Source organism: Danio rerio, chromosome 5 (assembly GCF_049306965.1).
Source record: "Danio rerio strain Tuebingen ecotype United States chromosome 5, GRCz12tu, whole genome shotgun sequence".
Taxonomy (NCBI): domain Eukaryota; kingdom Metazoa; phylum Chordata; class Actinopteri; order Cypriniformes; family Danionidae; genus Danio; species Danio rerio.
The window spans coordinates 9,242,501-9,255,968 of NC_133180.1; the positions used below are offsets into that span (position 1 = coordinate 9,242,501).

The 13,468-nt window shown below is 32.0% G+C and overlaps 1 protein-coding gene across 2 annotated transcripts in view; it reads right to left on the minus strand.

Moving 5' to 3' along the window:
• The window catches only part of rictora (RPTOR independent companion of MTOR, complex 2 a), a 79,104-nt gene that overhangs the window by 21,804 nt on the left and 43,832 nt on the right, over nt 1-13,468 (minus strand). For both annotated transcript variants that reach the window (XM_009301197.5, XM_021476395.3), the window contains exons 23-31: nt 13,286-13,450; nt 12,620-12,696; nt 9,485-9,563; nt 9,298-9,407; nt 7,266-7,353; nt 7,083-7,175; nt 6,898-7,004; nt 3,609-3,838; nt 397-1,351 (exon numbers count right to left, since the gene is read on the minus strand). In XM_009301197.5, the coding sequence (XP_009299472.3) occupies nt 397-1,351; nt 3,609-3,838; nt 6,898-7,004; nt 7,083-7,175; nt 7,266-7,353; nt 9,298-9,407; nt 9,485-9,563; nt 12,620-12,696; nt 13,286-13,450 (1,904 nt within the window). The remainder of the gene's footprint in view (nt 1-396; nt 1,352-3,608; nt 3,839-6,897; nt 7,005-7,082; nt 7,176-7,265; nt 7,354-9,297; nt 9,408-9,484; nt 9,564-12,619; nt 12,697-13,285; nt 13,451-13,468) is intronic.

Below are 13,468 nucleotides of genomic sequence, written 5' to 3' on the forward strand. Positions count from 1 at the left end.
AAAAATGAATACCGATTGCTTTCATTGAATTATTCATACAACAAAGACTACATAGTATTATTTTACACTGTTTACCTGAATACAATAAAACTATCGAATGCTGTTTATTTAATTAGTATGTTTTCATTTATTGAATTTGTCTATTTACCTGTAGATTGTTTATCATATTTGATGCAAATGCACGTCCATCATACCACTCACTTTAACATGATCAATTGTTTCCAAATAGTTTTTCCAAGTAACTGTATTCACATCGCAATAAATAGCAGCAGAAAAAACTATATTGCAGTGTCAGATTTTTCCAACATTGTGCAGCCCTAATAAGTGCTATACTGACGGTGCACACCAGTTAATACACACTAGTCTAAATACATAATATAAATGAATGTTGCATACCTGCGTGGAGTGAGCCGTGAGTCAAGGCTGCGTGTCTTCATGGTGATGGTGTCAGTAAACAGCACGTCTTTAGCAGGAGAAGCCAGCGCTTCGCTGTGGGACAGGGATGGGTGAATCCTCTGCTGCTGCAGCCGCTTCAGCGTAGCGTATCCCAGCGCGTCCCGTGGACTCGTGTACATGTAACTACAGTCCACCAGGCTCTTAATAGTAGCCACTGAGGGCGATTTCAGTGACTGCGCTCGCCGCGGCAGCGTGTGCGCCGATCCAGGAGGAACCAGCGATGTGGAATTCGACTTAGAGAGAAGAATATGATTATTAGGACTGAGCGAATGCTGCATTTTGACCGTCCTAGCGCTAACCACAGTGTTCAGACTAGCGCAGTCTGTATCCATCGCAGGCTCTCGGGATGGCGAGGAGCTCATGGAGCTGATCCCGCTAGTGGTGGTGTCCGTGTTAAAACTCTGACTGCGGCTTTTAAAAGTCCCGCCGCCGGGTAGGACAGATGCACCGTCGCAGGTTAAACGCTCTCTGCTGTTTCGTTCTCTTTTATATTGATTCCTGGATTCAGAATCTGTCGCGTACGGCTCTGCTAGTGCTTTAATACCAACGAATGACGTCTCTAGGCTGACTGTGGGGCTGCGGGGCATTCGGCTGCCGTTGTAAAAGACTTCAGAGTGTCCTGGAGAAGAGTTTGCGACTTCTGCGATGCTCCGGTTGCAGTGCATGAGCCGGAGCTCATCTGGGGTTTTTGCTGTGAAACTGGTGCCTTTTGTGTCCGTCGGGCTCCGGCCTTTCTTACTGGGGAGGGATAGTGAGTTGAGAAAGCGGTTTCGGAGGTGCGAAGGGGTCAGGATGGTGAACGGGCTGCGCTCTTTGGAGGTTTTGGCGTGCATGCTGAGGGAGGAGTCCTCGTAGATGTCCAAACCCTCACGATCATCATCCATAAAGTATAAACCTGCGATAGGAGAGACGTGTGAAGTCGTAGAAAGGATGTAAGCACCCAATTGCAATGATTGTTTATGCATGTATTGTAATTATAAACTTCCTAAAATAAAATCTGTGGAGATTTTTTGCCATTTCTGCACAGAATTTTGTAAAAACTGATTAATTTGAAAGTATAGTAACTAAATACAAATACAAATTGTAATTTCAATACAAATAAAAATTTAATTTAAATTAAACATTTTGATATTATTTAAAAAATATTACCAAAATAATATAAAAATATAAAGAGTTTTGCTTTTTGTGAAACGTGGTAAACTATATAATTGATAATTATATTATATTAATTATATTACTATATTATATTACATTATATTATATTTTATTATATAATATAATATAATATAATATTATATTATATATTATATTTTATTATATTATATTATATTATATTATATTATATTACATTATATTACATTGTATTATATAATATTATATTATATATTATATAATATAATATTATATTACATTATATAATATTATATTATATTTTATTATATTATATAATATTATATTATATTTTATTATATTATATTATATATAGCAAATTTTCTACACACCATTAGTTTAGGTTTTAATTTATAGTTATTTTATTATTATTAGTTTATTATTTTATACTATTTTCCATTATAATTAGTTTGTAGTAACTGCTCTTTATTTACAGTGAAGAAAAAAGTATTGAACATGTCTTTTTTTCTCGGAATAATATTTCTAAAAGAGCTTTTGACATGGAATTGAACCAGATTTTTGGTAAAAACTCCATAAATACGAACATTAAACAAAACAAAAAATGAAACAAAATGAAAAATAAGTTATGTGTAAAAACAATGGAATGACACAAGGAGAAATTGCTGAACTACTGAAATGTATTTAATACTTTAAATAAAGCTTTTTTTTTTGGTGATGGCAGCTTAAAGACGCCTCTCATATGGAGAATGAAGTCACATGCGTTTCTCCGGTGTTTCTCAGTGAGTTTCTCACAGACTTCAACAGATCGTCAAAATCTTAATGGTTCTGTGGGTCTTGTTTATCAAATCTGATCGTTGATTTGTATTTTCTATTGGATTCAAGTCAGGTGATTGGCTGGGCCATTCTACAGCTTGATTTTCTTTCTCTGAAAGCATTTGAAAGTCTTCTTGGCAGCGTTTTGGATCATTGTCTTGCTGAAATGTCCACCCTGGGTTCATCTTCATCCTCCTGCTAATGCAGATGTTGGACTGAAGCAGCAAATATTCATTTGCACTGTGGAAGGACTGAGGTTTGCTACTGAGAGATTTCAGCTGCTGTCTGGGCTTTCGCTGCCTTTATACACCTCACTTCTTCATGTGTTCGATACTTTTTCCTTGTGTTATTTCATTTTATTACAAATTAACTTAATTAAACTAATTACATTTGTTTTCTTTGCATATATGGATTTCTTTGGTTTTCATCAACATCCAGTGAAAATTTCAAGTCAACGGCACCATTAGAAATAGTTTTTCTGAGAAAAATGCTGATGTATTTTTTCCCCCACTGTATATATTGTCTCAATAATATCCGTTTATTTTATCATTCCCTTTTTTAAAGTATTTGTTTTAGAGTGAGAGGAACTAAACAGCAAAAAATGCTTTTCTTACTTGGATTTTTTTGTCTTGTTTCTAGTCCAAATATCTAAAAACTCTTAAATCAAGCTGAATTTTCTAGACAAGCAAAACATACTGTCTTGTTTTAAGCAATAATATGCCAAAATTAAGTAAGTTTTTTTTCTTAAAGCAAGTTAAATAATCTGCCAATGGGGTAAGCAAAATAATCTTATGTCAAAAGGAAAAACAAGATTATTTTGCTTACCCCATTGGCAGATTATTTAACTTGTTTTAAGAAAAAAACTTACTTAATTTTGGCATATTATTTCTTAAAACAAGACGGTATGTTTTGCTTGTCTAGAAAATTCAGCTTGATTTAAGAGTTTTATTATTTTTAGCTCTTTTGCTCCGATTAGAAACTTTGCAGTGTGAAAGTGAACCGCTCCAAGAGCAAAGAGCAACAATGTAACATTTGTAATCTCTGTTTTGGAAGAACTGAATCGATTCACAGGTGTGAAAGCACCCTTACAAGCTTCCCGGTGGCAGGAATGTGACAGTTAAGAGGTTAAACAAGTACAGTAGCAAAAAACATTTTGTAAAGTTCAGTAAACTAAAAGGAAGTAAAGAGTAATGTGTGCATGGACTGACTGGGCTGGCTCTCGCTCTCGCTGTTGTGTCGTGAGCTGGTGGACTCAGAGTTGAGGCTGAGAGTGCTGGGGACGGAGGACAGTTCACTGGGCAGAGGAACCTCCACCTCATCGGGGACCACGGGCCACTGCTGCCTGCGACTATGACGAACGGAGTCCCATCCTGAAGCCTTCAGCACGTCACTGCCCTGCCGCGTCCGGCTGATCACACCTAACACATACACACACGTACTGCACAAACACACACACCTGACTGTCACTTACTGGCCATAGGATGACTGGAAAGATTATTTTCATAGAGACCATATTTGTTTCCTTTCATGATACTTTAAATCAATAACAAATACAGAAGCTCATTGAAATATAATATTTTACTAATTTATAAATAACATTATAAATAAATAATGTCTATAAAAAATAAACAGAGTTTCTGCAGATTTAATCAAGTCAAATTTAAGACCCTTTCGAGACCACTATGAATTAAATGTTAGACTTGCACAGAGCTAAACACTAATGATTATTTATAATCTAATGTAATTATTGCTTAGCGGCATATTTTAATGTGCCAAAACAAGAAAACTCTAGCGGTATAGACTTTTTTCAACATAATGTTTCTTTTTCTTTTTTGAATGACAAGTTTAACATTATTAAAAGTTTATTTAATAGAAAGACAATTACATAAATAATCAAAAATATACATTTGTCGACTTTTGGTCCAAATTAATTGAGTTTAATGTATCATGTGAAGCAGGGATTCTCAACCGATGGCCAATGGCGATCCTGCAGGTGGGCCGCTTAAAAAAAAAACACTCGATATTACTCTATAATTTTTGGATTTCATTATAATATGTTGTATTAAAACGATCAAAGTAATGCACTTTCTCCTGTTTTCTGATTGACTAATTCAAACTCTGCAGAAAAACAGTCTTATGACCGCTTCTGCGGCTAGTACACGCAAGTCTGTTCATTCACGAACTATGCGTGAAGTGAAAGTCTCTCTTCGTGTATTTTTGTGTGAACTATTTAATATATCCACATTTTGATTAATGTCCTGTGAGTGTTTTATAAAGGACGTGCGCCCCTACAGGAAAATCTAGCGAGGCTCAATGATGTTTCTGTCAAATAATGTAAAACGAACTTGCACATAAGCTTCAGACGTGCACTGGCGGAGCTGTTCACTGTTCCTGTCAGTGACCTCCCAATAATATCCTGCTGCAAACTCAACTGCCATCAGAACGATGTGTTTCAACAGATTTATGGTGTTTTACTGTATTTTACATTTGTATTGTATTGTACTGTATATTTGTAAATAGCAAATATTTAATAGTAGATAATCGGTCACTCCCGTTTAAAGCAGAAGCTGGTCTTTGGCAATCTCCCTGTGTGTGTGTGTGTGTGTGTGTGTGTTAATAAATAAAGGTTTAAATGAGCATTTCATACAAACATTTTAAAGAAATTAGGGGGGCCTTTAAAAATTGATCGGAGAAAGTGAGCACCGAAGTGAAATAGGTTGAGAACCCCTGATGTAAAGTGATGTTGATCTGTTATTATCATGAGGAATTGTGTAATTATTTTTAGTTTTCTTTCCCTGATTAGGGAACTTAATTAAGAAAAAAAATGCTGAAAAATGTCAAACAGCTATTGTAAATTGTATCTCTTTGCAACAAAAAAGTAATATTTAAAAAAATGTACTTTTTATTGAGATGGATTGTTGGTGATTGGATGGATGTCGGTGCGATTGGGTAGCTTTACTTGGACAGAGGGAAAACTGAGACATGTTTAAAATGATTTAAGTCCTACAAGAAAATATTTCAGTGAATTTAAGACTTTTTAAGGCCTAAAATTTTGTTTTTGAACTTTAAGACTTAAAGACCCCGTGGAGACGCTAATGGAATAAATATATATAATGAAATTTCCAATCACATAAATTTAAATATTAAAAATAATAAAATAATAAAAATTGAATTTAAAAAAGTTAGGGCTGTCAAAATTAGCGTGTTAACGCATGGCATTAATTAGAATTATTTAATGTGTAAAAAAATAAATAATGTCAAATAATGCAGTTGCAGTTTTTTTTTTTCCTGTTTTGGCCGACGTGTGTTCAGGGAGGGCGCGTCCATAAAGGCAACCTAGGCGGCAGAATTGGGCAGCAAAATAGTGAAAAAAGTTCACTTTCATCCGCTACACCCACTCCCACCCTCACGGTTCTCACTTTTGAACTGGTCATTTTTTTTTTTCCCTGTCAGGTTAAGAGAGGCGTGATTGCCATTTGCCTAGAGCGTTACTTCAGCTTGCACCAACCCTGCGTGTATTTAATGTGCAAAGAAATTTCGATAAGACCAAGGACGCGCTTTTAGAAGGAAATTGTCAGTATAAAACAATTAATGTCGCATCACCAGTCTATCCAGCGTGTCCTCCACAGTTCCATGCAATTTCGGGTTTCATTTTTAATCTTTCGACTTTAACTGCAGTTCAGCAGTTCACTTTCATTCAGCATATTTTCATTCAGGATGATTTAACGGAATTTGATACTGCATGGCGAACAGAAAGAAAAACCTCTGCATTTCGGGACTCGCATGATCCTTTAAGGTAATCAAAAATCGCTGCTTACATAGTAGACTCTTAATCAGTTTTATCTTAATCATAAGATTGGAGTATTGGTGTCCATGTAAATGAAAGTCGCAAGCTGTCAAAGACAGCCCATTTCTCTTCCTTTAAGCTGCGTCATGAGCCCTCAAACGCATCTTCTTCATGTTGCTGTGATTGTAAAATACAGCCATACTTTAGAACTTTTAGTTTAAGCAAATTTGATGAACGTGATCGTGCGTGTTGATGAATCTGAAGGGATCCCTCGCTCACCGATGTTGTGTGTGTGTGTGTGTGTGTGTGTGTGTGTGTGTGTAGTCCACTTAGAATCCAACATGGAAATAATTTTTGTTTGTTATGGACATTGATTGTTTTGAAATTCAAATGGCATTTACATGCCTGTGTTTTTATTTCTGTAATAAATACGCCGTTTCGTAATTAATCATGATTAATTACGTTAATTACGTTCGTTATTAATACATGATTAATTACAAAAAAAGTGTAATTACATTAATTGTTTAAATCATTTGACACCTAAAAAAGTACATTATAAATAAATGATCTTTAAGTTAACTAATGCAACTATGTTGAATAATTAAAAAATAAATAAATAAATCTTGCCGACCCCAAATTGCAAGTTTTTTTGAGGGCGTCCACAGTCATTAACTTATAATCCGATATACTTCAATAAAATGTAGACTTACCCACGTATAGATAAAACCTCACAGTGCTGAGCCAGAGCAATAATATCAGGAATCACGTTTTCCTCCTGGAGGAGGTTTAGACCCCAGTTTGAGCTGCCAATGTTGCCCTGAAACATTCAAATGACAAATGACAAATATTAATAACAATGCATATCAATAAACACAGAGTAAAAAGCACCACTGACCAGAGCCCAGAGCGCTGCTTTCAGCTGTTTAACACCTTCCCATTTATCCAGCACTGGAGATCGCACTGTGTAGCTCAGGTCTGGGATAACCCCCTAACAAATACACACCAAAATTGACAATGAAATGCACAAAACGCACAGCAGTTTACAGTCTATGTGAGCAGTAAGTGCATTATCAGATACCTGAGCTTCCAGAAGCAGACAGCCGGTTTTATCATGGACCAGCTGCCCGTATAAATGCACCGGGAGAAACACATTTGGCCTCTGTAACCTAAAATATGAGATACAAAATGAAAAGGTATATATCTTTCATTGCTATACATATTAATATTATTTTAGTATTATTTACATGCTATTAAAGCAGTTATATATATATATATATATATATATATATATATATATATATATATATATATATATATATATATATATATATATATATATTTATATAATTAGTCTTTATTTAATTATTGATTATTAGAATTGTGTATGAATTGTGGATTTCATATTTTATTTAAGTTTGAATCATTCTGTTGTGGCCATTTTATTATTATTTTTAAATATTCAAATAATTTTTCAATTATTATACGTTATACTATATTAAACTTGATTAATTATAAAAAAAAATCTAAATATTTTAAATAATTACTTATATATATAGCATAAATTAAGAATCACATTAATATATAATGAAACCAGTAATATTACTGCATTATTTATATAGCATCATAAATTGTAGTATTTATATAAATTATGAATTATGAACATTTTATTAAGTTAAACATCTAAAAATCTAATTGAAATTATCTAAATTAAAGATAAAAGTATATACACAAAAAATAGTACAACATAACAAAATAACACAACAATTAAATGTTTTTAAAAATTTAAAACACAGATGAAAAATATGAATATTAATCAACATAAAATACTATTCAGAACTCTATAAATTTACTTCTGTAATCAAATTAATAGTGATTTAAACCAGACATTCAATTCAACCTTGCACAAAATAAATATATAGTACATAAAAAATTATGATAATGGCATTTTGGGAATAAAAATAATTGCAACTGACAACAGATTCTCTGGAAACAATAATGCAATTACTGATGGTAAATCTCTATCTACGTATCTAATTCAATGATGTTGAAAAAATATGTTTTATTTATTTTAAATATTTATACAAGGAATTTTTTAATCTCTAATTTTAAATACATACTATCCTGTTTTAGGGATGTTTATAAATGTTATTAAAAAAAAATGCAATTGCGTTTATTTTATATATTTATACAAGCTTGTATTTTATTTGAATTTTATTTAAATTACCTAAATTTTTGTTACAAAAATAAATAAAGCAGCCAAAATAAATCAATTCAATCGCTACCTATCTTTTTTTAAGATGTTTAGAAATTTCACTTCAAAACGACAAAAAAGAGAATGTTTTTTTTCTTAAATTTTATAATAATGAGTTCATATTTTATTTGAGCTTCGTTTTAATTACTAAATAACTTTAGTTAACAATAACCAAAATAAATCAGAACTCTTAAATCTCTATTAAACATAAAAATAAACATATGATTAAAATAAAAAATAATGATTTTAATAATGATTTTACTTTAAAACAACAAATAAGAGCCAGTTTATTAATTTTAGATATTTATATAAAGCTCATATTTTATTTAAGCTTTATTTTAATAAAAAAAGTTAAATAAATGTGGTTAACAATAAAAAATATAAATAAAAATCTGCCCCAGGCACTATGAAATCTTTATTAAATATTAAATATCTAATAAATATTAAATCAATAGCTTTATATCTGTTTTAATGATGTTAGTAAATTTTACTTCAAAATGACAAACAAATACATTTGATTTATTTTACATAATTATACAAGCTTGTTTCAGTTGAGCTTTATGCAATTTGTCAAAATAAATGGAAAATAATTGTACATCTTTTTTTAAAGAAGGTTTGTAAATTGTACTTCAAAACAACAAAGCCATTTCATTTATTTTAGATATTTTTAAAAGCTTAATTATATATTTTAAACTTCAATTTAACTAACAAATTAATAATAAATTAAATAATAATATATTTATTACCAATAACAAAAATTAATGAGCCCCAGGAACAAACCTGTTATTTGTGCAATAGTTATAGCAATTTGCAAACATATTTCAAACTGAATGTGCATGAATATGAGCTGTGATTAGACCTTTGGTTGCTGCGCCTGACGTAGTTGTCTCCGTCGACAGGTTTGCGATATGTTGTAAGAGCTTCATTCAACTGCTCTTCAATCATGTCCACATATTTCAGATTATACTCCTGGAAAAACACACACAGTTTACTACAACCGCAGTCAAGAGGAAGAAAAACAGAGAGTTTAAAAGTTGATATTTTACCTTGAGCCATTTCTCCAGCTGTTTGCTGACATAGCCTCTTTCGTTGAGGTAGGAGAAGCCTTTCGGGATGGACAGAAATCTACAGATATATGAGAGAGAAAAAGTGACTTACAAACCATTTAGCTGATGCGTTTGAGATGCATTTTACAGACAGAGACACAAGAAGTGCTAATTATACATAGAGAACTATTAGTTTTTAGAGAAATAAGTGCAAGAGTAAGGAAGGAGATTTTGTTTGACATGGCAGAGTGTTCCTACGGGTGGTTTGTCAAGCCCACTCACCTGTGTGAGGCACACTTCATCAGTTTTTGCTTTTGTTTAAGAGATTTGGAGTGATTGTAAGAAAGTGTCAACGTGCAAAACCGGTGCAAGAGTCCGTTAAAGTATCAGCTTCTACAAGTGGTTTGTCAAGCCCACTCACCTGTGTGAGGCACACTAGTGCAATAATAAAGCAATAATAGTGCTTTGAGGTTGTTGTGTCGTGGTTTTGTTCACAGGGGTTTAGGTGATCGTAGAAGAGATCGAATGTTTGAATGATGCTACTGAATCAGCAGTCCGTGTGGGAATGGGAACGGGATGGTAAATGTATTTAAATGAGGGCTAGGACATTCAGCATATTTACATTTGTTTATTAGAAGTGGATTTAAAATTGAAACCTGAAGACTTTTTCATAGTTAAAAGATTCATTATTTTGTCTTTATATATGACTGTTAAATATATAATTAAATTCATATAAATAAGCCTAATAAATGAACATTCATTAAATGAGCAAATTATAGAGCAATCTAAACTACAAAATTACTACTAAAGCTAGTAAGATAAAATTCACATTTGGAAATTAAACAAAATCAGTTTGTTTTCTTTGTATGACTTGTTTTTTTAAACGTTAGTGAAATGTAGATTATTAAAGCATCAGTAAGGGGTCTTCGCATATTAAATATACATTATTTTATTTAAATCTTAAATTGAAGAAGCACACAAAAAAAACTATCAAAATAATGTAAAGTTTATGAATTAAAAACTATTTATTAGATTGAATAAAATTATGTCTGCTAACTACCAAAGCAGCATTTATATTATACTTATACTTTATTAGAGCTTTTATCCTTTCAGAAAAACAGACAAATGAATGTAAATTAAAACTGACTGCAAATTAAACTAATAAATTACAGGTAGCATTTGTAATTATTTCTTTATTAATTTAAGCTTCATAAATATGATGTATGATTTATTTTAACTTAATATGTATAAACTGCATCAAAATTAAAGCGAAATGTCAATGAACAAATGATAGTAGAATATAACAAAATGAAAAGAAAATAAATATAAAAAAAATTAAGATGAAAAATAAAAGTAAATGAAATGACATTAAACAAAGTTGTAAATGTTAAAAAAAAATTAGGAATATTTAAAAGATTTTGAATTTTTGTTTGATTTTTTAGTTTATGGCCAGTAATATAAAAAACATAAAAACATTTTAAATCAGTTATGTCTCTCCAAATTATAAACATTAAACCCCTCTACAATTATGGTTCACTTATATTAAATAATAAATATATATTTCATCATTTCCATATTTCATTTCACAAACCACTCACACACAGATTTGTAATTAAGCAAGACATTTCTACAAAAAGTACACTGCTTAACAGAAAGCACGATTTATAACTCAATTACATAATACAGGGTTCACACACATTTCTACTACTAAAATTCCATGACTTTTCCAAGACTTTTCCAGAACTTTAAGTACATTTTTATGATAAAATGTAATATATTATAATAAAAAAAACAATGATGTTCAGAATTATTACAGCATATCATAGTAAATGCAACAATCTATTTAGTTTAAATTTGTTTTATATCTATGTAAAATTGATTTTGATCATGCTTACACGGCACTAACAATGTGAAAGCAAGTTTTTGGCCAAGAACAGAAAAGATGTAAAGACAACTAACCTATATTTAAGCCAGGGCTGCACAATATATTATTTCAGCATCGATATCGCAATGTGTGCATCTGCAATAGTCACATTGCAGGATATGCAATGTTGGGATTATAGTTTAATATAGAGTTTAATCATAATGGAGTAAAAGTTCATCATCTGCATGCATTTTTAAAGAAATAGTTAACCCCAAAAATTACTTACTATTTTATTTACACCCTTCACTTGTTTCAAACACTTATGAGGTTTTTTTTTTTTTTTAATGAACACAAAAAGATAATAATTTAGTAACTACTATAGTATTGGAACAAGTGTAGTGTGATTAAATAGTGAGGACATTTTAATCTTTGCGGAACTGTACCTTTAGGGCCTGTGACTGTGAATATTCCAATAATTCAAATTTTAAAACATCTGGCCACAAGACGTTTCTTGTAACTTTAATGAAGATTAAATGCTATACAATGAAGACTATGCAGTGCTAATTATTCAGTATCTGTAGCTGAATAGTGAATACCGGAAAACTATTATTTACTTTTATCTTTACTATATTTTATTTATCTATGCTTGTAATTTATTTGTTATATATTATTCTAGATTCACTCCCCTTTCCCAAAACTTTACCAGGCCAGGAAAATGCCATGTCAAAATTCCATGACTTTTCCAGGTTTTCCATGACCATATGAATCCCGTTTACAGTGATTTAAACAAGTCTTTCAATTTAACTGTGCAACAAAATAAATCAATACAAATAGTAAACACTGAAAAATATATATTTTTAAAATAAACACAACTAAAATTTCTACTTTCTATTTTTAAATGTTTGTAAATGTTGCCTAAAATGGAGAAAAAAAAGGTTTAATTTAATTTTATATACGCTCATATTTTAACAATGTGAGAGCAAGTTTTTAACCAAGGACAGAAAAGATGTAAAGACAACTAACCTATATTCAAGTCAGGGCTGCACAAAATATATTATTTCAGCATTCAGTATTTTTAAAATAAACGCAACTGAAATTTCTACTTTCTATTTTTAAATGTTTGTAAATGTTATCTAAAATGGAGAAAAAAAGGTTTAATTTAATTTTATATATGCTCATATTTTATTTGAACTTTATTTTAATGACCCCCCCCCCCCCTTTTTTTTTCTACAAAAAGCCCACTGCATAACAGAAAACCAAGGCTGTTTTACCTCAACAGCAGCAGGAGGCCTTTATCCCCCAGATGAGACAGAGCTGGTTTCATGTGGATCAGAGCGTGCAGATTGGCCTGAATGAACATTAATAATAATTAAAACCATTTCATAAAACAAGCAAACACAACTACATCATTCATAAACGATTAGAGTTTGCATGAACCGGAGGTTGCAACCGTTAATTTTTTTCGCATTGTGACGTAGTTCCTTGAGGTATGGAATATTAAAAGAGAAATAGTGGGCGTGGCTTGTTTTTTTCTACTGCGAGCTGATTGGATGTAGTAACGTTCATTGAGAAAGATCAGGTGAAGAGTTTGGGGAGAGTTATTACAACCTAACAGACTCCTCCTCCTCACCATTTCTGTTTGTTGTCAAAACTGACAGTAGAGGGACGTGGTTAAGTATGTTAGCAACGCTCAATACCTCAGACAGACGTAATCTGAGAATTTAACTTAAAACAAACAGGAAGTGCATTTACAGATTTCAATTAAAGATTATAAGAGCAAACTATTTGTTTTTACTTAATGACATGCACAGATATATTTTTCACCTAAAAACTAGCAATGTGAGCCAACAAAATCAATATGGTTAGTTCTGATTTCATTTGCATTTAACAGATCGTAACATCAGAAATGGCATTAGCTACTGATCTTCATTAATCACCTTGTCTTCGCAGGCCTCGTCCAGAATGTCGAGCGCCTCCATTGAGATGGTTTTGTTGTGGTCGTGCAACTGCGTGACCAGCAGCTCCATCCCCCAGTTACTGAAGAACTCAACATTGGCACGCAGAAGCACACGCAGGTGTTTGGTGGCGTACAAGCGGCAGTTCTGAAGCAGCACAAACAA